Source organism: Arachis stenosperma, chromosome 4 (genome assembly GCF_014773155.1).
Source record: "Arachis stenosperma cultivar V10309 chromosome 4, arast.V10309.gnm1.PFL2, whole genome shotgun sequence".
Lineage (NCBI taxonomy): Eukaryota > Viridiplantae > Streptophyta > Magnoliopsida > Fabales > Fabaceae > Arachis > Arachis stenosperma.
Window position 1 is genome coordinate 146,683,939 of NC_080380.1, and position 25,704 is coordinate 146,709,642.

Sequence of the window (25,704 nt, forward strand, 5' to 3'; positions counted from 1 at the left end):
AATTTGTCTATGATTTCTATGACAAATCATGCTCAATCTCTTGCTCTCAATATATACCATCTTCTTGTGGGCCTTTTTAACAATTATTTAATTAATAATAATAGGCATTCAGAATGAGAACTTTGAATCAAATTTTTCTTTGTTGTGATGTCATATGTTTCCTCATTCTTCTCTCTAGTTTCCCTTTCGAGCCCACAAGAGATAAATCTTAATCTTGGTGCTTCACAGCTTCATTATCTTCTCCAATGAACATGGAGCAAGTGGATCAAACAAATCTTGTGTCTAAGTACGGAATTTTGTAATTAAGTACAAATATTCACGCGCAGATAAAGGAAGCATAAATATTTTATAAAAAAAATAAAGTTACCGAATCAATTTTTCATCCAATATCAATTCATTTTTTTTTAATTATTTTATTTATCTTAAATTATAAATTTTATATCTTAAATTATAATCTCTACAAAAATTTGACTAAATAAAAATTAGTTTCTTACACTTTTTTTTTTATAAAATCATTTTATTTTGTAAGTTAAATTAAAAGAAATAATATTTACATCACTTTTTTGTTTATTTTTTCTTCTATTATATAAAATAGAATTTTTTTTATCTTCTCTATTTTTTATTAATAAATTTTAATATCAGAAGTAAAAAATGTAGAAAAGAAATATACACGTAAAAATATTGCATACATCATTCTTCCTAAATTAATACACATTTTTATTATTAAATTACAAGCTAATCTTATTTAAATTGAGTTTTAGAGACAAACACTTTCATCAAAATTTAGACAGCATTTAATTATAAAAAAATTTATAATTTTATATTATTAGATGTAATTTTATATCATTAAAAATATTAATAATAGCTATAAAATATACTGATTCCTAACACTACTGATAAAAAATATATAACAATAATTCATATATAAAATAAAATCAGTACAGATAAGTAAATAACTCATTTATATCTCACACCATAATCTTAAGCCAAGGGAAAAAAATGGAGTTGGTTGTTGCTGTCCCCTTGAAAATGGCTTTGGAAGCCATGGTTATAGCACAGGTGCATGATTAAATTAAATTAATCCATAATTCCACGATTTAGATTGCATAAAGATGAATTAATGAAATGTATTATCAAAGCATGAATGATTTATGTAATTTTATTTATCCTTGTTTTCTGCCAACCGTACGTGGGTCGTGTGCTTTAAAATTGTTCAATGAAACTAACCATTAAATTTGAGCATAGGATTCCAATTAAGGTATAATGGGGAACAAAACTTTGTGAAGGGTTAGTCACTAAGTTAACACGTGGCCTTCCTACTGTAATTAGTAGCATATAGTTTATAATTTGGTATATCTTATTAGGACAAAATTCAAATGCTTGACCCATATGATTGTGCATAAGAGCTTTACCCTGGAAATAGGTAATGATAGTAACTGAAACAATTGAATATTGTAAAGGTGTTTGCCAAAAAGACAGAGAGAAGAAACTTCAAGATCTCTAAAGTTTTCAAAAACTTTATGTATGTATGTATATATATATATATATATATATATATATATATATATATATATTTTTAGATTTTTTTTATTAATGATGCTAAATGCATATTAAAAATCAATTATAAAAATATGTGATTGTTATCTCATAAAAAGATTTTTGTTATATTGATTATTATTTTTTATAAATTTAATTATTTTGATAACTAATTATTTAACTAAAAAATATGTAAATCAATATAAATAAATATTCATAAATACATAATAATTAATTTAGTAATTTTTATTTTTTTAAATATATTTATTTTTAAAATATTATTAAACATATTTTTTAAATAATAAAAATAAAATAATATAACATATATAATAATTATTAATTAAAATAAAATATAAAAAATTATTTATTTATTTATTTATTTTTATGGATTTGTAGATATGCGAATACTTATATAAAATTCGCAATTCAATCTGATAACACTGTAGATTGGATCAGATCCAATCAAATAATCTTGCAAATAAATCGATATCCATAATTTTTATATCATATTCGAATAAATAATATAAATATGTAGATCAAATCCGATATATAAACACCCTAAATATGGAGTGGTAAAAGAAAATAATGAATAACTTTATGTGTGCAATTCGCTTTTGAAGATATAGACAATGGCAAGCAATATATAATATATAATAGAGCATATTGGTGTACGTGTCAGGCAAAGATAAGATCAAAATTCTTTTCCCCAAATCTAATAGTAATGACTAATGATGCATAATCAACGACAATTGACTTCAAATATTTTTTCTCCACACAAAATGTTTGGCGCAGTTTATTGAGCAACTTTTTTAGTTGTGGAAGAAGAATATGCTGATATTTCCAACTAAGTCCATATATAGCGTAAAGTATGTAAGATTTGATTATATGGCCAAACATTACCTAGCTTATCTTCTAGACGTATCTAGCCATATGTTAATTCCTGCCACAAATAAAAAATGCATGCCCCCCATTTTTTAATTATTCATCTTAATTATAAAAAATATATAATATATATAATTAAAATCAACAATTAAAACCTGAAATAATAATCTATTAATATACATAAATTTTTTTTATACATAAATTTTTTGTATACATACATAACAGAAGGCATGTATATGATGAAAAGACATTACTTTTATATATTAGAATCTTAAGTAACAAGATTAAAAAATTTATAGATAAATATTAGAGAATAAGAGAAGAAGATAAACTTGATAGATTGAATATGATAGAATGAATATTAGGAAAACTATGTTTCTCCAAAAAGTAATGTTATTATATATAGCATATATACAAGTCATTCCTGATTAGGATAGAAAGACTAATCTACCTTTTAACTAATCATAATAGAATAGAAAATTAATTCACTACTCTAACACCCTCCCCTCAAACTGAGGTACTTGATCTGTCATGTACTCTCAGTTTGATTCTAAATTTCTGAAATGCTGGCAAGGAGAGAGGTTTAGTTAGAGTATTTGCTATCTGATCTGTTGAAGGTATATGCACGACAAAAAGTTTTCTGCGGTTGACTAGATCCCTCATAAAGTGTAAGTCTAGCTCCAAGTGCTTGCACCTGCTATGAAGGACAGGATTAGCAGCTAGAAGGCAAGTGGACTGGTTATCGCAGTAGATGGTAGGTGAGATTTTTTGAGGAATGTGCAGCTCCCCGAGCAACTGTTGAAGAGACATAATTTCAGTTTGTGCAGCAGCTATAGATCTGTATTCTGCTTCAGTACTGCTTCTGCTGAGTTTAGTTTGTTTATTACTTTTTTAGGAGACTAGATTATTGCCAAGATACACACAAAAGCCTGTAATAGATTTTCTGTCATCTAAGTCACCACTCCAATCAGAATCTGCAAAGGAAAGTAAGCGGAAATCAGTAGATTTTGTAAAAAATAAGCCATGATTTAAAATTTCTCTCAAATATCTCAAAATTCTTTTCACACACTTCCAATGGTTTAGTGTAGGTTGGTGCATATATTGAGATACTTTATTAAGCAAGTATGATAAATCTGGCCTAGTAAGAGTTAAATATTGTAAGCCACCTACGATTGACCTATAAAATTTTGGATTATCAAAGAATTTTGAGTCATTAGCAGACATCTTAAGACTAGATATCATAAGAGTAGGCATGGGACTTGAGTCCTCCATAGCTGATCTTTTTAATAATTCTGATGCATATTTAGATTGAGTAATTAACAAATTTTTTTGTGGCAAATAATTTGCTTCCAGGCCCAAGAAAAAGCTGAATTGTCCCAAATCTTTTAAAAAAAATTATTGAGATCAGATATGAGAGCATTAATTTCAGTCATATTATTACCAGTTATGATAATATCATCAACATACACAATTAAGTAAACAACAGAAGAGGAAGTATATTTAATAAACAAAAAAATATCATAATTAGCATTCTTAAATCCAAATTTGGCTAAGATTTTGGCCAAGGTATTGAACCAAGCTCGTGGAGCTTGCTTCAAACCATAGAGAGCCTTGTTTAGACAGCAAATTAAGGATGAATTTGAATGAGAGTAACCTGGTGGTTGGGCCATATAGACAGTTTCGTCTAATTTACCATTGAGAAACGCATTATTAAAGTCAAATTGTCATAATGGCCAACCTAAAGGGACAGTAATACTAAAAATAATCTGAATTGTACTAGGCCTCACAACCGGGCTATAAACCTACTCATAATCTATTCCATCTGTTTGATGAAAGTCTTTACCAACTAGCCTAGCTTTGTATCTTAGAATGTTTTCAAATTGATTCTTTTTAATGACAAAAATCCATTTGCTTCCTGTGATGGTAGCATTTGGGGGTGGTTCTTTGAGAGTCCATGTTTGACACTTCATAAGTGCTTGAAATTCAATGTCCATGACTTATTTTCAGTGTGAAAAGGCTAGAGCTTGAGCTACAGTCTTAGGGATGTTGTGTATTAAATCAGTGGTTGTAGGTTTGGAAGTAGTTGTGGTAGCTAAAGCTCTAGGTTTAGTAATTCCAGATTTTGATCGAGTTACCATGGCATGAGTGTTATTGGGTGGGGATGGAGTCGGAGAGATAGGGGTAAGACAATGTCAATGTCCCCAATTGGTATAGATGAATCTGATGTACTAGAAGCTGAATGTGAAGTTGTGTTGCTAGATAAGGTGTTTAATGTAGATGTAGGAGTGGATGGACAAGTGTTAGGTTGTTCTAAACGAGGGGGTTGACCAAGAGATTGATGGGACGATGTACTAGTTGAAGGGGAAAGAGGGAAAGAGGATGTATTAGTTGGTGGAGTAATATAAAAAATAGGATTCTCAGCCAATGCTACAGATTCAGACTTATAAGAAGAGGAATCAGACTTAGAAAATATAATACTATAGGGAAACACAGATTCATTAAAATTAACATGTCTTGCTAGGTATATTTTTCCATTTTTTGCCATACACCTATAGCCTTTGTGATTAGCATCATATCCTAAAAACAAACATTGTTCTGATTTATATGCAAACTTTACCTTATTATATGGTCTTAAGAAAGGGTAACATGCGCAACCAAAAATTTTAAAGAAATTATAGTCTTATTTTTTATTAAACAGCATCTCAAAAGGACTTTTATCTTGCAATACCTTTGTAGGGAGTCTATTGATGATATAAGCTGCACTAATGAAGGCATCTTCCCAGAAAGTCATGGGTAAGGAAGCTGTGGCAAGTAAAGAGAGGCTCATCTCTGTGATGTGCCTATGTTTTCTTTTCACACTACCTTGTTGATGATGTGTGTAACCACAAGACTGTCTGTGCAAAATGCCTTCGGATGTCAAGAATAAAATAAAATCTTTTGAAAGAAATTCCATACCTTTATCCGATTGTATTGCTTTGATTTTGTGACCACTTTACTTCTCCATAAAATCTTTATAAGTTTGAAATGCAACGAATGCTTGTGATTTATTAGTCAGCAAATAAAGACAAGTATATTTTGTATATGCATCAACAAAACATATATAGTATCGAAATCTATTTCTAGATTTCATGGGGGCTGGTCCCCAAATGTCTACAAAAACAAGTTGTAATGGCTGTGTATAGGAAGTTTCAGAAGCAGGAAAATGTAAGTGATGCATCTTTGTCATAGAACATATTTCATTTACATGTTGAAATTTAGTAGCAGAACCAGAAAAATTATAAGTTTGATTAAGAACAGTAAGAACAGTCTGAATAGCACTATGGCCTAACCTCTTGTGTCATAATTGCACATCTTTATTTTTATTTGCCGGAGAATTAAAGGCCAGATCCAAACATGAGTCTAATACATGTGAATTACTAAAATCAGAAATAGGCACAGTGTTGATTACAATGGATTTGGTTTGAGGCTGCTGAGGAGTAGCATTATTACAAACAATTTCAGAACTAGTAGTCAAAGATCTTGGGATCCTAAGGTTATCTAAGGTATAAATCTCATTCCTAGCATTGCTTTGTAAAAGTATGTTCTTGGTATCCTGGTCACCAATTAAGCAAACATCAGGCCAGAATTTAAAATAAATATGGTTATCAAAGGTAAATTTTGAAACACTTAATAGATTCTGTGTAATTTGAGGAACATGAAGAAGATCATTCAGACAATAAACAATGTTAGTGGAAGGTTCAAAAAGAATAGAGGAACCTGAAGAAGAGATCGGTATACCTGCCCCATTACCTACATAAAGCTGGTCTGAATTAAGATTCGTGGAAGAGGCAGTGAGTAAATTGTTGGAGTCTGGGGTAATGTGTTGACTTGCTCCTGAATTCGGGAACCAAGAAGCTTCACTAACGGATGATGGTGTGAAAATATAAGCTCTTGGTTGATGAAAAGTGGAAGACGGAGGTGGTGGCTGGAAATTTCCATATGGTATCTGAAATTGATTAGAGGAATTAGCCACATTTGGTTGAAAAGATGTATCAAATTGATGATAACAGTTTCAAACCACATGGCCAGAACGACCGCATAGAATTGACATTGGGGTCTTTGATTCGTGAATCCAAACCTCCCACCTCCTCGAAAGCCTCTTCCACTTCTACCTCTTCTCGCTCCTCCTCCTCTGTTGAAGTTGAAGTGTTGAGTGAAGTTGGCCATCGGCATAGCTATTCCAGGATTCTTGTGTCTGTCAAGCATATTTTCAAATGCCAAAAGAAAAGATTCAGCCTCTACAACCTTAAAGGAGCCCAATCTTAACATTACCGAAGCGTTGTAGACAGTGTACTCATCTGGGAGACCATCAAGAATAGCTTGAATATGGTCATCCTCATGAACTTAATAGCCAATTACAAATAGAAAATCTACTAGTTTTTGAATATGAGCAAGGTAATCAGGTACGGTGCCCGTCTTCTTCACTGACTTGAGTTGCGATTTGAGGCTCTGAACGCGAGCTAAAGATGCGGCGGTGAAGTAATCATCAATCTTTTCCCAAACTAAATGAAATCGGGTGAGATGTATGACCTTGCTTTTGAAGTTAGTGGTCATGGATGCCACGATCTAAGTAGTGAGGGTTAGGTCTCGGAGACGCCATTTATTGAAGTCCGCCGATTCGGTAGCAGTTTTCTTTGTCTCATCTGTAGCAAATTGAAGAGGAATCTTCGCTGGGTTTAAGTGATCTTCCAAATCGAGACTCTGGACGGTGAGTAACGCAAGATACCTTCAGGTTGAATAGTTGTCTTCATTCAATTTGTCAGCTATGATAGTGAAGGGTTTTTTTTTTGAAACGAGAAAAAAAATTTTCAAGAATCTAAGCTCTGATACCATATTAGAATCTTGAGTAATAAGATTGAAGAACTTACAGATGAATATTAGAGAATGAGAGAAGAAGGTAAACTTGATAGATTGAATATGATAAAATAAATATTAGGAAAACTCTGCTTCTTCAAAGAGTAAAGTTATTATATATAGCATATACACAAGTCATCCCTGATTAGGGTAGAAAGACTAATCTACCCTCTAACTAATTATAATAGAATAGAAAATTAATTTACTACTCTAACATTGTATATGTTCGTTACAATAATTTCTTCTACCTGTCATCAAAACCTTAAATATAAACAAAAGCAACATTTGTAACAACATATACATAAGTTACTGAAGAATAACTCACAATAGTATTTTAACTTTAATTTACTGATTGACTTAAGTAAATGTTAGAGATCGAACATAAATTTCGTACTGTGTATAATAATAAGTGAGAGAAAAGATAGAATATTATGAAAATTTAATAAATCATGCGTTTATTTTACTAATTCATTTGTGTAGGTTATGTAAACTGAAATTTTTCCAAAAAATATACATACATTCAGGGACGGATCTACTTTAGGGAATGTGGGGGCAAATGCCCCACTAAAATTTTGTTAAGTTACATGTAGTATATGTAGTATATGGAATAAAAATTTATTTATCCCATTTAATAAATAAATTTAACTCCACTATAATTTTTTTAATTTATTTCTGTTTTCATAATGTATAAAAAAAATCTCACTATTTTATAATAATACTATATTGATTATAAAAATAATTAAATAATAATAATAATAAATAATTAAAAATTAAGTCAGTTATTTAAATTTAAGTACTAAAAACAATTTTTGCATGTTCTCTAACATTTTAATTATTTTCTTTTGTTGTTTTTTTATTCTATGGCTCCTAGTAAGACTCCTTAACTTCATTATTTAATTTCTTTTGATTCAATTAAAGATTTATTTTTATTTTTTTATTTTTAATTCATTCAATTATTTTATATTTTATTTTGTAATTATATTATTATATATTTTTATTACATGGTTAAATATTATTGAATAATAAGATCCATTAATAATTTAAATTTTGAAATATAGTAATATTAACTAATAATAAATAACAGTTAAAATAAAAAGTAACATCTAAATATACGGATATCTATTGATTTTCTTCTTTTGAAGTTAGTTCTAGTTTTTTTAGTAACAATATTAATTAAAAAAAAATTAATTATGAATATTATAAAGAGCCAATTTTATAATCTTATAAGACATTAATTTTTAAATAATTATTTATTAATATATATAAAAAAATAAAATATTTAATTGTATTAATAATAAAAAAATTATCAATTTTTTTAAATATCAAATTTAAAAGAATAAAATTTTAAGTTATATGTTATTATTTAAATTACTATATAAGTGTTTTAATTTATTAGTTAAATAACTAGAAAATTAATTATATTTTATAATAATAAAATATAATTATAATTATTATCATGTTATACATATTTACTAAATCTATGTGAAGAAGATTGGTACTATTAGAAATTGAGTTATTCATCTAATGATTTGTATTAGTTAGGAGGATTAATATTAAACTGAACGTTATTGATCACAAGAATAAAATTTGTGATTTATATAAAAAAATGAGAATGATTTTCACTTCACGTGATTATATACTTATAATAAATTATGGACTATTTCAAAAATAATTAAACAATACTTTAAAAATTGGACAGAAACTCTTATAGAGAAAGACTAACGCCGGTGAGAGAAAAGATTGTTTGTTTTATTGACACACATGCATCATGACCTATTGACCTTTAGTCTAAAGTTTAGTCTAAAATCTAAACTTAACCCTAAACCCTAAACTTAACCTAGTTTAATGGTAAGAAATAAATAAATTGATGTCCAATATTAAAGTTAGTTAGTGGACGTGAAGGTATATATTGTGGCTGTGGTCAATAGATTTTAGCATATCGGAATTGCACTTCTACCTACTTAAATTAAATAGGTTTAATTACTCTTTAGATTTTAGTTTGAAATTTTGTAATTGAGTTGTTATATTGCATTAAAAGTATTTAATTAAGTTATTGTCAATATTTTTTAAACAAGTATAAAACATTATTGAAATATTTGCTTTGTATTAATAAATTTAAAATATTCTAAAAAGTAAGTATAAGAAGATTATTACATAATTATTTTCTTTCCCTTTTTTTTTTACTTTTGTGTATTCTATTTTTGGTCTGATTTGGGTATATTTCTTTTTTGATTTTGGTAGTTTTTATTATGAAGCCCAAAACAAATTGGGTAAGAAAAGCCCAACTATATATACCATCTGGCCCACAATATATGCATACGAAAAATTTGCGCTGACAATCAATTCCTTGACCCAAAAAAAAAAAGAAAGGTTTTCCACCATACCAATCAAACCAACCTGTGATTAATTATAAATTAATCGGTAATACTATATGACCAAGTCATTTTAATAATTAGTAAGTTCAACTAATTTAGTCTAATAATTTATTGACACAATAAAAATTAATTAAAAAAAAGTGACGCATAAGATGAAAAAAAAGAATTAATTAAACTTGTTTATAAAAATAATTTGTTCGCTTGGTATTTCTTTAAATTTAATGTTTAAACACTGGTTGTTTGCCAGGTCTAATTAATGTTGTTTATAAGTTAATTATTTTCCATAATTGATAAGCCTTTGAACAATATTCTTTCCCTATTAGATCAAGCATCCCACGAGGTCCATCCATTGTTTTCCCTCAACCAAACAAATCATTGATGCTTGTCTGTCTTATCATATCATTGCACCTTGTAGCAAAATTAAAAGCTATTTTGAAAGAGAAACATGATAACCAGTCTTAATTAGCAGGAACAAAGTAAAGTTAAATAGACGGGAATTTTTTTAAAAAAAAGTGTAAATAGATTTATCATATAATTAGTATAAGTGTACAACACTGTCACAAGCATGTGCATGATGCATCTAAGGAAAAAATAATGGTTCTTAGACGGATGCCCATTTTGGATGTGTGAAGCATGAAGAATATTTAGGGTTTAAAGGTCATTGTTGACCTTACAAATTAATAAGGTGTTCCCTCTTGTATCTTGTTTGCTAGTTGTATGTATATATATATGGGAACTATTTAATTATCAAGCAACGACAGTCTTTTTACTACATTTTTTTTTAATTAGGATTTGACATTTGAAGTCTAAAAAATTGATAGGATTAGGCAAATCAACTTTTTTTTTTTTCGATTTTTTATTAAGGTGAAACTCAAGTGCAGTCAATTTCACATAAAGTTGATAACTGAAAATCGTTAAATAAAAAATTAGTTAAATCAATCAAATCATTTAACCGATTTTATATCCATAGCTTTTAAAACTATAGTGATCCAGGTTTATGTCATTTTAAGTTCATATAATAATTTACTTTTAGAAGTTTAAGTAATAACTCTTAGTACAATAAATAAATAAAGCTATGCAAACAAGTTTTCTTAAGGCATTGGTTAAAGTTATTAGAAATGATTTTAGATATGGAGAAAAGAATTGTATTTTGTTTAAATATGGATGTTTGGGATGTTTTACAGAATTGTGGGGTATTAGAAAAATAATCCAATACGTTATCTGTATGTTAAATGGATGTGCGTCACGTGACAACACGTTACCCGTGTGTTGCATGTGATTATGCTACGTATTCAACACGTTGGTTCTGTGTTGACTCAATACGTTACTTACTTGTAACGTCCACCCACCTATATATACACCAAAAACCTTTATTTTCAAGTAAAGCATACCTCTAAAATCCATATTAAACTTTTTAACCTAAAGTTATCACTAGTAAAAAATTTAATTTTTTTGAGCTATTAAATTTTTTCTATTAAACACCTTGACTAGTTTATGAAAAAAAAAATAGTTCTTGCTTGAACCAAAATTTTATGAAGATGTATGCAATGGGAAAAGTAGTCTCTAGCACTTTTGGAAAGATTTGAAGGATATATAGTCAAAATCATGCACATGGCCTTTGGGTATGTGTGGATTATTGGCTTATAATGGAATCCTAGTATAATGTATATATGTCATTGCATTTAATTTGCTAAAATTATTGATTGATATATAAATATAGCATGTTGAATTAAATTGAGAGCAAATGCTTTAACAAATATATATTCATTAGTGATCAATTTAGAAATTAAATGGTTTAACTTGAAGTGAACACACAAGCACACATATACTACAACCTTTTAACTTATTTCCATCATGCAAGAGAGTGACAATCTAATAAGCTAGCCATGTGCTTAATTGGAAGATGTTCCAATGCTTTTGGAAACAACCAACATGACTAGTATAGAAAAAACATAAACTTATTTAGAAAAGCAACACATATAAATATAGAAACAACAAAACTATATAATTTTATACAAAAATTATTAAATTTGTTTAAATTTTGAGCGAATTACATAGTTAAATAAAGTGAATTTTAAAATTACTCAAATACAACCATTGAAAATTGGTTATGTTTCTTTTTTGTAATTAATAAATATTTTTTTTTTACAAAAAATATGGAGATTCGAACCCGTGACTTCTTGAATGAATATGGAGAGACTATGTCATTTGAGTTATAATTTATTAACTTTTCAACAGCTACTTGTTGGTAAGGTTTATGAAGTTTCTATGATGCTATAATATAAATTGCAAAAAATTACAAAAGTTTATATTATATTTTAGTTTGTACACAAACTGTGATATTTTAGAATAATTTGTTTAAATTTTAAAAAATTTACACCATGTAGCGATTTATATAAATTAGTTACAAGACTAAAATATAACTAATTTTTAAATATTGTATTTGGATTATTTTAAAATTTACTTTATTTAATTACGTAATTTGTTCTTAATTTTTTGTCACATCAAAGTTAAAGTAAAAAAAAACTAAAACAACAATAGAAACATTCTTTTCCTATCTATATTTAAGTGGTTTTGTATATTTTTCTCTCTTTTTCTTTATGGAAATGGAATAGGACAGGGATAGATCGATAGTCAGAGATTAATGAGGTGTGAATGGACTATGGAGGTATCATTTCATCATCAGCAGTGTTACATAGTCAGAGAAAATCACCAATAATTAAATGAACAAAATTATTTTAAAATTATATTAATTAAGGCTTATTATTTCTTTGTCGATTCTACGTCGTCGTTTTTTCCTCCTGCAAGGCTTTTACATCCATCAATTGGTGCGCAGGCTGCGTCACCTGGCACTGTACATATAGACCAATAGTAGCTCGACACGTTTCTGCTGTGACACTTCTTTCCTATTATTGCACCCTCAAGACCATTGGAAATTGATGAACATCTGAATTGAAATGTTGTCATCAGATGATGCCACTTTTTTATCAGAAAAAAATTATTAAAAGACTAAATTTTAATTACAGTTACTATTTTAACTTAAAGTATTCTTAATGAGTGTTTCAAAATAAGAATATAATTTTAATGTAATACAATAGTTTTATATGTATATCAATTTAGATAATATTATATCAATAAAAGATAATTATAAAAAAATAATATAATTATATAATTATATATAAAATATTTTATAATATCAGTACATTAATATTACATTTTTTGTTTTTGATATTAAAGTAGTAATGATGTTTTTTTGAAATGTGGACCAATGAAATGTTATTTTTAAATGTGGAACTGTTTAATTAGAGAAACAAAAATCGAGCTATCCAATTTATGAGAAAATCAGACCGTCCAATTTGTGATATATACAAAAATCGGACCGTCTAATTTGTGAGAGGTACAGAAATTGGATCGAGAGATTTTTATTTAAAAAAATTAAAAAAATTTCAAGTACAGAAATCTGATCATCCGATTTGTGTACCTTCTACACTTTTGAAAAACACAAAAAATTATAATGTTAGCATATATTACTACTTTTATTTCTGTAAAAAAAAAAAAAACCTTAATATTAAACTCTTAAATTAAATCTTTATTCATAATACTTATTATATTGCAAGACTAAAGAAAAGAAAAAATAAATATATAGAAATACAGAATTAAGATAAAAAATTTTTTGGGGGGTATTAACTAGAGGTAGTTATAACCCAAACCCTAAAATCCAAAATTACTTCTGATCTTCTTCCGTTTGACCTAACCGTACATGTTTTTGCAGCTATCCCAAGCAATCTATACTATATATTAGAGTATTAGTATCACTGTGGTTTGGGCAGAAGTACCCAAATTATTGGCATTTCTTCTTTTTATATATATATATTTTTATTTTTAGAGATAGGGTATAGTTTTGGTATAATTAATGACGGCACCATAGCTACAAGAAATGGCAACTAGCTAGGTTGGTTTGTATAGCATCCAAATTCCAAAATGTCTAAGTTTAAAAAGAAAATAATAGACTATGAGTTGGCATAATAATTCACTCAGTTTATATGGAAATGCAGCTTGGAAGTGATATTTTTCCTTTTCCAATATGATATTGGTATTCAATTATTCACCATTCATGTTAGCAACACATGGATTCTAATTAAGTTGAACAGAGATGGTTATTTAGCTTATGTGTGGTTGCCATTTCATTAATTACCACAAAATAGTGATGATCAAATGGTGGTTAATATTTAAGAACATTTCTAATGGGCATCAATAATAGTTAGTTATTTATTAGACTTTTTTTTATCAAAAAAATAAAGAGATTTAAATTAAAATTTTAGTCAAATGTATGCATATTTTATCATTTATTCATAGGCACATAGAATATTGGATATATCTAAAAAAATTACTAAAAAAATTTATTTCTATAAAAAAATCAATAAATATTTTTATTCTTTTAAATATATTTACTCTTAAAATATTATTAAATTAACTTTTCTTAAATAACAAAATAAAATAATAAAACATATATAAATAATAATTATTAATTAAAGTAAAACATAAAATAATTATATTATTTATTTATAATTTAATGCAGATCTACAAATATGTGCGTCGGATTTGCATATACAGATGTGGGATTTGGATCCTTTAAATTTTGAATTTCACTTTAAAAGATAAAGTATGATCTCTCACAATTTATTTTATAGGTGGGACTAACAGAAAATATAAAAAAAAAAACTTTCAAATGTGAGAGATCACATTTTATCATCTAAAATAAAAAATTAAAATTTAGAAAATCTAAATTCCTAGATGTAGTATCTACGATTCAATCCAGCTAGAGTGCATATCAGATATAAATAATTATCATAAATTTACTGATATAATCTTATACATGAACGCCCCTAATAATATTTACTTCCCTAATAATGTGGTATCATTATTCCTTTGTTTTACATAAAAGTAGTGTTTTCATCATTACCTATATATTGTTTCCATATCATGAGACAAACGCAATTACGCACTATATATCCTTTACCACGCTCAATTAAAAAAACTAATAAGGAATGATTAATTAGTACGTAGCTCAAAAATTAACAAGAGGATAACTTCCCAGGGTGTTCAAATTAAAAACTCATACGTACTCACAAGAAGATAAATTGAGAATAATTGTAAGAATGTTCAAATAAATTAAAAGCTGATACATATATAGGTACACCTTTGTCGTGTTATATATTGATCAATAACTGGTTAATACATCCAATTACAATCTGACAAAATGTTTAATGACTTTAATAATTAATATAATAAAACAGAAACGCATGTTATTTTTTCTAATTTTTCCAGTGTGTATATATAATGTAAATTAAAACATATTCAGAAAATAAATAACATGATTGAAGGTATATAATTTAGTGCATAACTACGCTGCTCTACAAATAATTAGGTGCAATTTCCTAAATAATTTCCTGCAGCTAAGAAATTAATTCACTTCATCATAGCTTAGGCATAAGAGGTGATAGGTGCTAGAAATTTTCTTTCAAACCAGTAGAATTATTAGTGTATACACTTGAATTCTCCCTCTATTATTATTTCTCCAAAAGATTCCAACCTATATATATAGTGAAAAATTAATAATTCACCGTAAAATATATAAATATATATATCCTGCTAAACGATTTTCAAGCATCAACAGTCACAACAATTAAATTTTTTAATTTAAAAATTTAAATAAATTTAACATCAATTATTTTATTTACAAAAAATATACCTTTAAATTCGTTAAACACACATATGTAATGTAACACCCTAACTTTTAGCACGTCATGATCGTACCAAAAGCAAGGCGTTACTGACCTATTTTCTTTATTTACTATTTAATACTGAGCCTTTAGTTCGATTTCGCGTTTCAATTTTTAAAAACACACCGGAAAATTTTGTTTATTATTGATCAAACTCATTCATCAAAGAGCGCTAAGTAATAATAATCACATAGTTATTAATAATAATAAATAAGAAAAATAGGTCAGTAACACCTTATTTTTTGTACGATCATGACGCGTTAAAAGTTAAGGTGTTACATGTAAATGCTTATATTAAATTCTATCAAAATAATCCTCATATGAATAATAAAATTCAAACTCAGGTCAGGTAATTTTCGCACCAATTTAAGAGTAAGTATTTAATTCGATCTCGTATATTTTTCTTAAAAATCTGTCGAATTTTAACAAAAAAATAAAAATAGCCACAATTATTTACTTTTAAGATACAGATAGTTTTTAAACTAAAATAATTTTTTTTTTATGAAAACAGGTTATTTGATCCTTCAAAACCATATAGTTTTGAGTGAAAATGATCTTTATATCTCAAAAAAAAAACTGTTTTATCATTTATTTTTGTTTAAAATTCTACCATTTATAATTTCTTTTATTTTGTCGACAGTGTATTATTCCAATCTAACATGCTAATAACTCCTGATATTTTATTTAAGCATACTAATAAAATTTGTTTAATTAAATAATTGTTACAAATTTAAATTTTATTTAAAAATTTATTATATACACAAAATTGAATTCAAACTCCTCATATTTATTTAATGGAACTGCTAAGTGAACCAAATTGGTTGCACTCTAAAATTTAAGAATGACTGATAGTGAAAAAAAGTGACTGCAGTGCATTACATCACTACTGGAGCTGGAATCACTTCACTCACCGTTTTAATTTCCTACCATACAAATGACAGAATCACTAAAACATTGTTTTCTTTACTGATCTCATTATTAACTTGCATGAAACAGAATTAATGCAACTATGTAATCCATTAATAAAGTGACACGTGTGTAGATCCATTTTAAGGTATGTGACGAAGTTTTGATACTCATGCCTCTATACAATACAAGAAGAAGAAGAAGAGAGAGAGTGGAAAATGACATGCCAAACGATACAACATAACACGTACCTCACCACGCGCCACAAACAACGGCAAACATGCTGGGGTGTTTTACACGCGCCGTGTATGCGCTTGCTCAACATGTATCCTTTCCAAAAATAGCTTAACATGAAAAAGCATGGGAAAAAGAACTTTGCATGAAAATAGAAAGTACCTATAACCCTAATAAGCCCCACCCAGTTATTATTTTTCTCTCTTTCTGATCGGAAATTAAAAAAAATAAACCTCACATATAGATATTTTTATATAAAATTAATTATAAAAATTTGATTGAATTATAATTATTAATTTTTTATAAAAATAATTATACATAAATTTTTACTAAAAAATTTTTATGATAAAAAAATAAAAATGATATTGTATTTATTTTGATTGAATAACAAAAACAGACAAAACCAATGAATTATACATAATCTCTCCATACTCATCTAGAAGTTGCAGATTCGAGTCTTACTAGCTTAATATTCTTAATCAGAGTCTCAAAAATTAAATCGATATACAACCTAAATTTTAGAAACTATTTGATAATTTAATCCATAATTTTTCAATTTAATTTTTTTTTGTATGTACAAATAAAACATGTGGACTAAAATAGAAAAAGCTAAGTTAGAAGAGAGAGTAGATGTAAACAAGACAATACAAGAGAAAAAAACTCATCACAATATGCTTTTTGGATCAGTTTTCTCTCTCTGGTCCATGCCCTTTCCTCTTATAATTCTCTCACTAGGGTTTCAAGTTTCAACTTGAATAAGTATCCAACTTTCTCTTGTTTTTCACAAATTTGGTTGCACTTGGGTACTGCTCCAGAAAAGAAGCACCATCAGGCAACCCCAACAAGAGGAGAAGGAAAGGAAGAAAAAAGTGAGGGAAGAAACAGATAGATATTGGATAGAAATAGAAACAATATATAAATATAAGTGACAAAAAAGAAAAGGGGCGATTTTTAATTTTAATTTGTTATGGGGAGGGGAAGAGTTGAGTTGAAGAGGATAGAGAACAAGATAAACAGGCAAGTCACATTTGCAAAGAGAAGAAATGGTCTTCTCAAGAAAGCTTATGAGTTATCTGTTCTTTGTGATGCTGAGGTTGCCCTCATCATCTTCTCCAACAGAGGAAAACTCTATGAGTTTTGCAGCAGCTCTAGGTATTCATCTTTCTTTTCTTCTTTCATCTCTTTATTATGTGTCTTATGATGAGATCTAGTATTGTTCTTTGCTAATATATGTTCATTTTTTGGTTTTTAATTTTCTGGGATTTGCTTGATTTGATTGGAGGAATGGTTATCTACTACTTGTCTATGTTTTTTTTTTGTTTAATATAATAATATGATTATTTTTGTAATGTTTTTTGTTGGGTTCAGCTTATAAGCTCTTATGTGTTTCTTGAGAGAATTTGATTTCATATTTAGAGTGTAATGTTCTTAGATTTATCAGATCTGGTAATATAGTACATGATCTGGTTAGTATATATATTTATCTGATAATCTTGTGTACTTGTACGGTTACTTTTTGTGTTAGATGATTGTTGTTTATTGTTGACTCCTAGCTTTTTTTGTCACTTTTTTTTGGGTTTGACTTTTTTTTTCTATTTAAAATCTAACTTTTTATACTAAGCAGCAAGTATTAGATCAAGATTTTTGCTTTAATTTCACCTGGCCAATTAACCTTATTTTTTTGTTTCAGTTTCCATTTTATTTTAGTTTGTTAGTATTTTGCTTTTGTTTATTTTTGTTGGAAGTTTGGTTATTAGTAGCTAAGAGAGTTAGCACTTAACAATAATGCCTTGAAATGAAATTTTTATAAGCAATTATTTTTTTTTAATTTGAAGTATCAAATGTTAATGAAGTGTTTTGACCAGCTCCAAAAAAAAATTTATATGATCTTTTTACTTAAATTATTTTTACTACCTTTGAAGAGAAAAAAGGGAGAAAGAGGGAGAGAAAGAGACAAAGTAAGTGATTAATTTGCAATTATTTATTAAAAATAAAAAATAATTATAAAAAAGCCTTTTCTGTAACTAAGGGTAAAAATTTTTTACTACCATTTCAGCTCTTCCAAGTTATAATTTCATTTTCTCCTTAACCAACATTTTAATGCCTTTTTTTACTTGATCTCAAATCTATTTACATATAACATTCTACATATTTATGATATATACCTTACCCTTTGTGTTTTAATACCATTAATCCACAATATCTATGAAATAGTTTATATATATATAAGTCTTGAAGTTGAAGTGGCAAATAAAGCATAAAGATAGTACTCACTGAAATTCATTACCAGAAAGCTGGTAGGAAGAATTGAAGACACACAAATGTTTTTTTTTAATTAATTTAAAGATATTTTTTTTAGAAAAATATAATTTTTTAATTTTTATTAATATTAAATATATAAACGAATTTTTTATAAGCAGAATTCTATACAAATTTATTTCTTGCTTCTTTGTACAAAATTTTTGAACACTTTTTTTCTTTGAATCAAGATGAAGCTATGCCTAGCTAGATATTCGATATCAAAGACATCAAATAGACCAGGGAGGATGAACTGAAGAACCTTTTGAATTAAATTTTGTTACTTTATTATTTTTGTTTATTGCTTTTATCTTGGATGATTGTTCTTTCGGTGGATAGGACATTAACTGGCATGATTTGATTGTTGACATTAGTATTTACACCAAAATATATAATATTACTTAGCATGTTTAGTGATAAATATCCAACTATCTATATATTAAGCATAAGCCTAATCTAATTAATTAATTTCCAGCAAAATAAGGTGCCCTTCTTAATATAGCAAAAAGCTAGGACTAACTTTTCCATGATTATGGCACAAGTTTATGTAAACATAATTTGTTTACTCTTATGTTCGTTTTAATCTTCAAATAAAACATTAATTACAATTTTATCCTGCAAATTTCATCCACAATTTGAATGAATATAGCCTCTTACTGCTTTAGTTTCTTCCTCAGTTTCTCCATTGATTACAATCACTTAAAACATGTACTCTATCCTAAAAATAAAAAAAATATTATATGCACACTAAAAATTAATTATTAAACATTATGTATAAATATATGTATAGTTTAATTTATTTTTAATATGTATTTTATATTTTAATTTATATTAATCTATGCTAATAACTAATTTTGGTATTATATTAATATAGTTAAAAAATTTAGTAGCTAAACCAATTAGGGCATTTAATTGGTTTAAAGAAGAGTGGATTATAACTTGGATTTGATGGGGCAATGATCTATGAGTTATAGATTTTGAGTGAAATCATAGTGTTGCAATCCAAGTTGTAATATATATAATTGAGTCTTTGAAGTCCACCAATATGAAAAAGAAGAAGAACAATTAAATCTGAAACACCAAGAAATGAAGAGTGTGCTGGTTTGTGTTGGTGAAGTGCCCTACAAATTTTACCCTATCAAATAAAAAGATCCTTATTTATAAAATACCTTTGCTTGATATTTAGAAAGCATATATATATCATGGTATCTAATTATGTTAATAATCACTTCTGATCTTATATTTTTTATTGGAAAATATTATAATAAAGTATTTTAAAAAGTTTGTTTGTTTAGTAGTGCTACAAATACTTAGAAATTGTTTTTATTGTTCTCAAGAATAAACTATGATACATTTGTTTTGTTCCACAGATTTTTGGGAGAAGATATTTAATAATATTGCTGAAATTCATCAAACCATTCTTGTTACTAATATTTTAAGTTCACTTCATTCTTATGATGATTATGAAGATAATAGTTGATAATTTAATGTTACCTCTTTTGTGTTTCTTGAAATTCAGCATGCTTAAAACACTTGAGAGGTATCAGAAGTGCAGTTATGGTGCTGTGGAAGTTAGCAAGCCTGCCAAAGAACTTGAGGTATATAATTAAGTTTCTATTTCTATGATCATTATATATATATATTTTTTTCATTTGTTATTTTCTTTTGTAACAGAATAGCTACCGTGAGTACTTGAAGCTGAAAGCAAGATTTGAATCTCTTCAAAGGACTCAAAGGTGAGTTTTACATATATAAACTACTCCTAATTATAAAATTTTCATATTTTTCATAATTATTGTACTAATTGAATCAGCAACATTTTGTTAATTCTCTCTTGCTGCAGAAATCTTCTAGGGGAAGATTTGGGCCCATTGGGTACCAAAGATCTTGAGCAACTTGAAAGGCAATTGGATTCTTCTCTGAAGCAAGTGAGATCCACAAAGGTATAATAAAGTCATGATTTTTGTGTAAGAAATTTGCTAATAGCAATGTTCATTATGTATAAAAATGGCAACAATTATGAAATATAGTGACACTAAATCTTAACTAACTGATTATACGTCTGTATTTGGAATTGAAATTAAAGAGTCATAATGTTGAATTAGGACTTGCTCTCGATTAAGAAACTCATTACTTTAAGTTTTCTTGAGAAATGTTTATGTGATTTTTTTGGTTATCTTACACTTCTTGAAATATTGCATTATTTCTCAGACACAATTTATGCTGGATCAATTAACTGATCTTCAAAATAAGGTATATACATACATGCTTCTGACACAAGCTAATGAATTTTGCATCTTAGCTTTATTACGTGTGATTAACAATTTTTAAGCTATTGATTTCTATTACAGGAGCAGATCTTGGTAGATGTCAACAGAACTTTGAGCATGAAGGTAACTTAATTCATACCATTGTCCACACTAATAATCTATCTTTTATAGAAGATGATGATGAAATTCATGCTTACAATTTGTTAAATAGCTGGATGAAATCAATTCAAGGAATCAATATAGGCAGCAATCATGGGAAGCTGGTGATCAAAGTATGCATCAATATGCTGCTCCACATAATGCTCACTCATCTCAAGGCTTCTTCCAGCCTCTGGAATGCAACCCCACTTTGCAGATTGGGTAACAATAAATTAAAACATTAATCAATATAATAAAAAAAATATTTGTTATACTTGTTATACATCGAATGGCGAGTAGAATCTAATAATAGATGATGAATGAGTTGATCAGTCATTTAGATAAATAAATATACTTAATATAATTTTTTAATATATGATTTGTTTTTTTATTTTTTTTATTTTAAAATATTTATCATTAATGTATCTACAACAAATAACAATAACAAAGTCTTAACTTATTAATAAATAATTTAGATATACATAAAAATATTATATTAATAATATTTCTATAATTTAAGTATAAATACGGTACTCTAAGAATACTCTCATATATATCTTTATTAGAATAAAAAATTATGCATTCTAATTTATTAGGATCATAAATAATGTTTTTTAAGATAGAAAATATTCTCTAAACATGATATAAATGATACCGTTTTATTCATACAACTAATTGACTTCATCATATGAGATAATAAAACTTTGTTATTGTTGTTGTTTATTGTTGATGTGTATACTATTTAGATATAAATGCATCTATTTAAATAAAATAATGTTCTAAAATGTTTGTGTTGTAATTATGCAGCAGTGACTATAGGTACAATGGAGTAGGATCAGATCAAATAACTGCTACAACAACAACTCAAGCTCAACAAGTGAGTGGTTTCATTCCTGGATGGATGCTTTGAGCTCATCACTATATTCACCTTTTGCAACATTAAAAGGAAAAGCCAAAAGAAAGAAACACCTCACAAAAAAAGGAGGGTGGAAAATTAAAGCCAAATGCTTCTTTATTTGGTCATGGCAATGTGTAAATGTTGATTGTACTTTTTTTTTCTAGTGTTATTTTGATTTTGCTACTATAAAACAGACAGTTATGACTCACTTCATCAAACTATTGAACAATTAGCCATAGACTCCTAATATGGCATATTCTAAGATTTTTAATTATAATATTTGAGTATCTTTGAAGCTCTTTTGTTGTGACTAAGTTAGAAATATGTTCCATGTGTATGTGTTTGGCATAATTGACTACTCTTGCACAATTCCTTTCTATTTTCTAGATGATTAGTATTTTTCCTTAATTTATCTCATTTTTATTTATTTATTTACTTTGTGTGTGATTTTTTTTAGCGTTGCCGATATGTTTGAGAGGATAGGAAACAATAAGAGAGAGTGGACCCAGCTGGGCCGAAATATGCCCAAGGATTGTTGGGCTTATCTGAAATAATCCACTCATTATAGCCCATACATAAACTAACCAAAAATAAGGAATCTAGTTATTGTTTGTTAATAAAAAAAAAGAGATTAGAAGGAAAGAAATAAAAGACTAAATAAGCAAATTTTATCAAAGTAAGTTGACACAAATGGATGAGAATTTGTGCTCTTTAACCATGTCTCCTGAGTTCGATTAGTCATTGATCTTTCGATATGATCGATACCCTGGTGCAACACCGAAAAATAAGCAAATTTTAATGTAAAAATAAGAGAAAATACTCAATTTGGTCCTTTAAGTTAAACTCGAGTCCCAATTTAGTCATTGACGTTTCAATTGCCTCAATTTAGTCCTTGAACTTTTCAAATTTTAATCACATTAGTCCTTGCGGTAATTTTTATCGCAGAGTCAATTAAAAAGTTTAAAGATTAAATTGAGGCAATTGAAACTTTAAGGACTAAAGTGTAACTTTAAGGACCGAATTGAGTATTATCTCGTAAAAATAGTTTTTTATTTAGCAAAGTAAAAGTATTTTTTTATTTGAATATCTCATGTAAAAATAATTTTTTATTTACCAATTATATTTAGGTACGATAATATAAAAATATTATTTATTTATTTATTATATTGAATAAATTTTCTTTTGAGTTTAAAAAGATTATTTTTAAAAAATGTAAGTTGCATCTTATAAAAAAAGCTTTTTTATTTTTTTTAGTAATTTTATTTTTACTACTAAAATTTTATTAAATACATTAAAAAATTTTTAATAATTTAATGACATCTAAATAAGTACTTAAAAATTAATTGATATTAAAGATAAAAAAATAAAAAATAAAAAATCTCAAACTCTAAATTCAAAATTTTAAATTTAAAATTTAAATATAATAAATAAATAACTAAGATTTATTTAATTACAAAAAATTTAGCTCTTCTTATTTCGCCAATAGCATTTAAGAATGAGCTACGCACCAAAATATTCGGTTTTTTTTCTTTTTAACTAAAAATAGGAACACTTGAACTTCCTACTTTTAGATGAATACGAAAAAATTATAATTTTTAACTCTTTTGAATAATTGTACAATAAATATAATTAATAAATTTCAAATTTAAAAAAGTAGTCCATTATAAAAAAAAAATTATAGAAAAGAAGTTCGCTGAAATTAAATTGCACAAGTAACTTGAGCAAGTCGTAGAAGTTTTACGAAACAGTTTTTAATTTAACACACATTATTCGTATCGGTGAATTCCAAATCAGTATTATTATTTTTTCAAGCACTGCTTTTAAAATTTTGCTTTTAACTAAAAAACAAAAGAACTGCTCTTTTGTATATAAAATTCAGATATGAGATCCAAACTGCTACTTGGGATTGGACAAGGTTCACACACACATAAATGAGTCAATCTTTACTCTCTATAAACACTTTATTCATGTGCTTGGGAAAAAGCTGAAAGTTAGGGTTACATTTTAATACGAGTAATGATACCACCTTAAAATATATTTCTAAATTCTTTCCAAGTTAAAAATAGAATTAAATACTTTTAATGTGTTTTAAAATATACAAATTATTTTTCCTTGCATTTAGTATTTAAAAAATATGTTTGAGAGAACTCATTAGAAAGAATAAATACATTAAAGCACTAATAAAGTTAAAATATAAAAGATACAATTATTAAAATAATTATGTTAAATATATATAAAAAATAAATTATTAAACTAGTCACCTGTATATATAAAAAATATATGTATTTATACATTAATATATAACAATTAATTTAATAGCTAATTTTTTTTATGTAGATAATATTTTTATTATGCTAAAAAAGAAGTACAGCTTTTTAATATACTTGATGAAACAACTTGCAACTTCTTTTGATTTGAGAATTGTTCAGCTTATTGAAGAAGGTGCAAGGAATTGGTCCCGGAACATGCTTAATTTCATGACCATTCAAATTAATTTCATGTCCCCATATCTATCATCATACATTTGTTCTCTACATCCCTAGCTTAGATCCCTAATAATAATTTCTTCATTCAATATATATATATATATATATATATAGTAAAATAAAAGAACCAAAGCATGCATATCTTTTTCCGGTTTAAATTAAAACAGGACCACTAATAGTGTATTCTTTTTATACTAGCTATGTAGTTTTATATATATTAAGATTGTACTATTCCTACTATTTCATATTTGTTGTGACTTGAAGGACCACAAGAGCATATCCTCTTTTGTCATAACAAGCATCTATTCCATTTCTAAGTTTATGCCTGTTTTAGTACATATAGACATTTTTAATTAAGCATATTATATCCACTATCTTATCCTTAATATAGGGAAAAGAAACCGGATTAATTCCTTCTTTCTTGACCTATAGGTTTTCAGATTCTAAGAATCTAGTTTACTTAATTACATTTTTCACTTGTATATATTATATGAATTTAATTTTGATACACTAACGATATAAAAATATTTTATACAATTATATTATATCCGTTTTTTTAATAATTATTTATGTAATCAATATAAAAGGTAGTTATTTTTATTAATATATTACATAATTAGATGTACGTATAAAATTATTTTACACTATATTTAATTTGGAGTATATATACAAATAACAATTGCACATGTTTCCTTATCTTAATAATCTTTCTAATAAACCTTAAACATATTAAAAATATATGCACCACCTTTAATGGTCAGATTCACAAGCTTGCCCTTGTTGTATGTATTTTTTTAAGAGTATTTAAAATTCATAAAAACAAAACACCTTTCTTTAGATATTTAATTGAAAGCATTTTAAATTTAAAAGTTTAAAAAAAGATTCTAGCTACTAAAAATAGGGGGATTTCAATATCCGTCTATAATGAAGGGCTTTCAATTTTTTCCTTATTCTATCTAATAAATCATAAAGTTAACTCATTTTTTTATGAATAAAGATAAAGTT

The 25,704-nt window shown here is 27.0% G+C and overlaps 1 protein-coding gene across 2 annotated transcripts; it reads left to right on the top strand.

The window, feature by feature from the left end:
- Positions 1-17,576: 17,576 nt before the first annotated feature.
- Positions 17,577-22,225, top strand: LOC130976636 (agamous-like MADS-box protein MADS2). 2 transcript variants are annotated; one of them, XM_057901550.1, is made up of 8 exons: positions 17,577-17,761; positions 20,427-20,505; positions 20,582-20,643; positions 20,751-20,850; positions 21,119-21,160; positions 21,259-21,300; positions 21,389-21,537; positions 22,123-22,225. In XM_057901550.1, the coding sequence occupies exons 1-8, from the start codon at positions 17,577-17,579 to the stop codon at positions 22,223-22,225; spliced, it is 762 nt and encodes a 253-aa protein (XP_057757533.1). The 2 variants fall into 2 exon arrangements, with proteins under 2 accessions (XP_057757533.1, XP_057757534.1); XM_057901551.1 differs by having other exon boundaries at positions 22,135-22,225.
- The last annotated feature ends 3,479 nt before the right edge of the window (positions 22,226-25,704 follow it).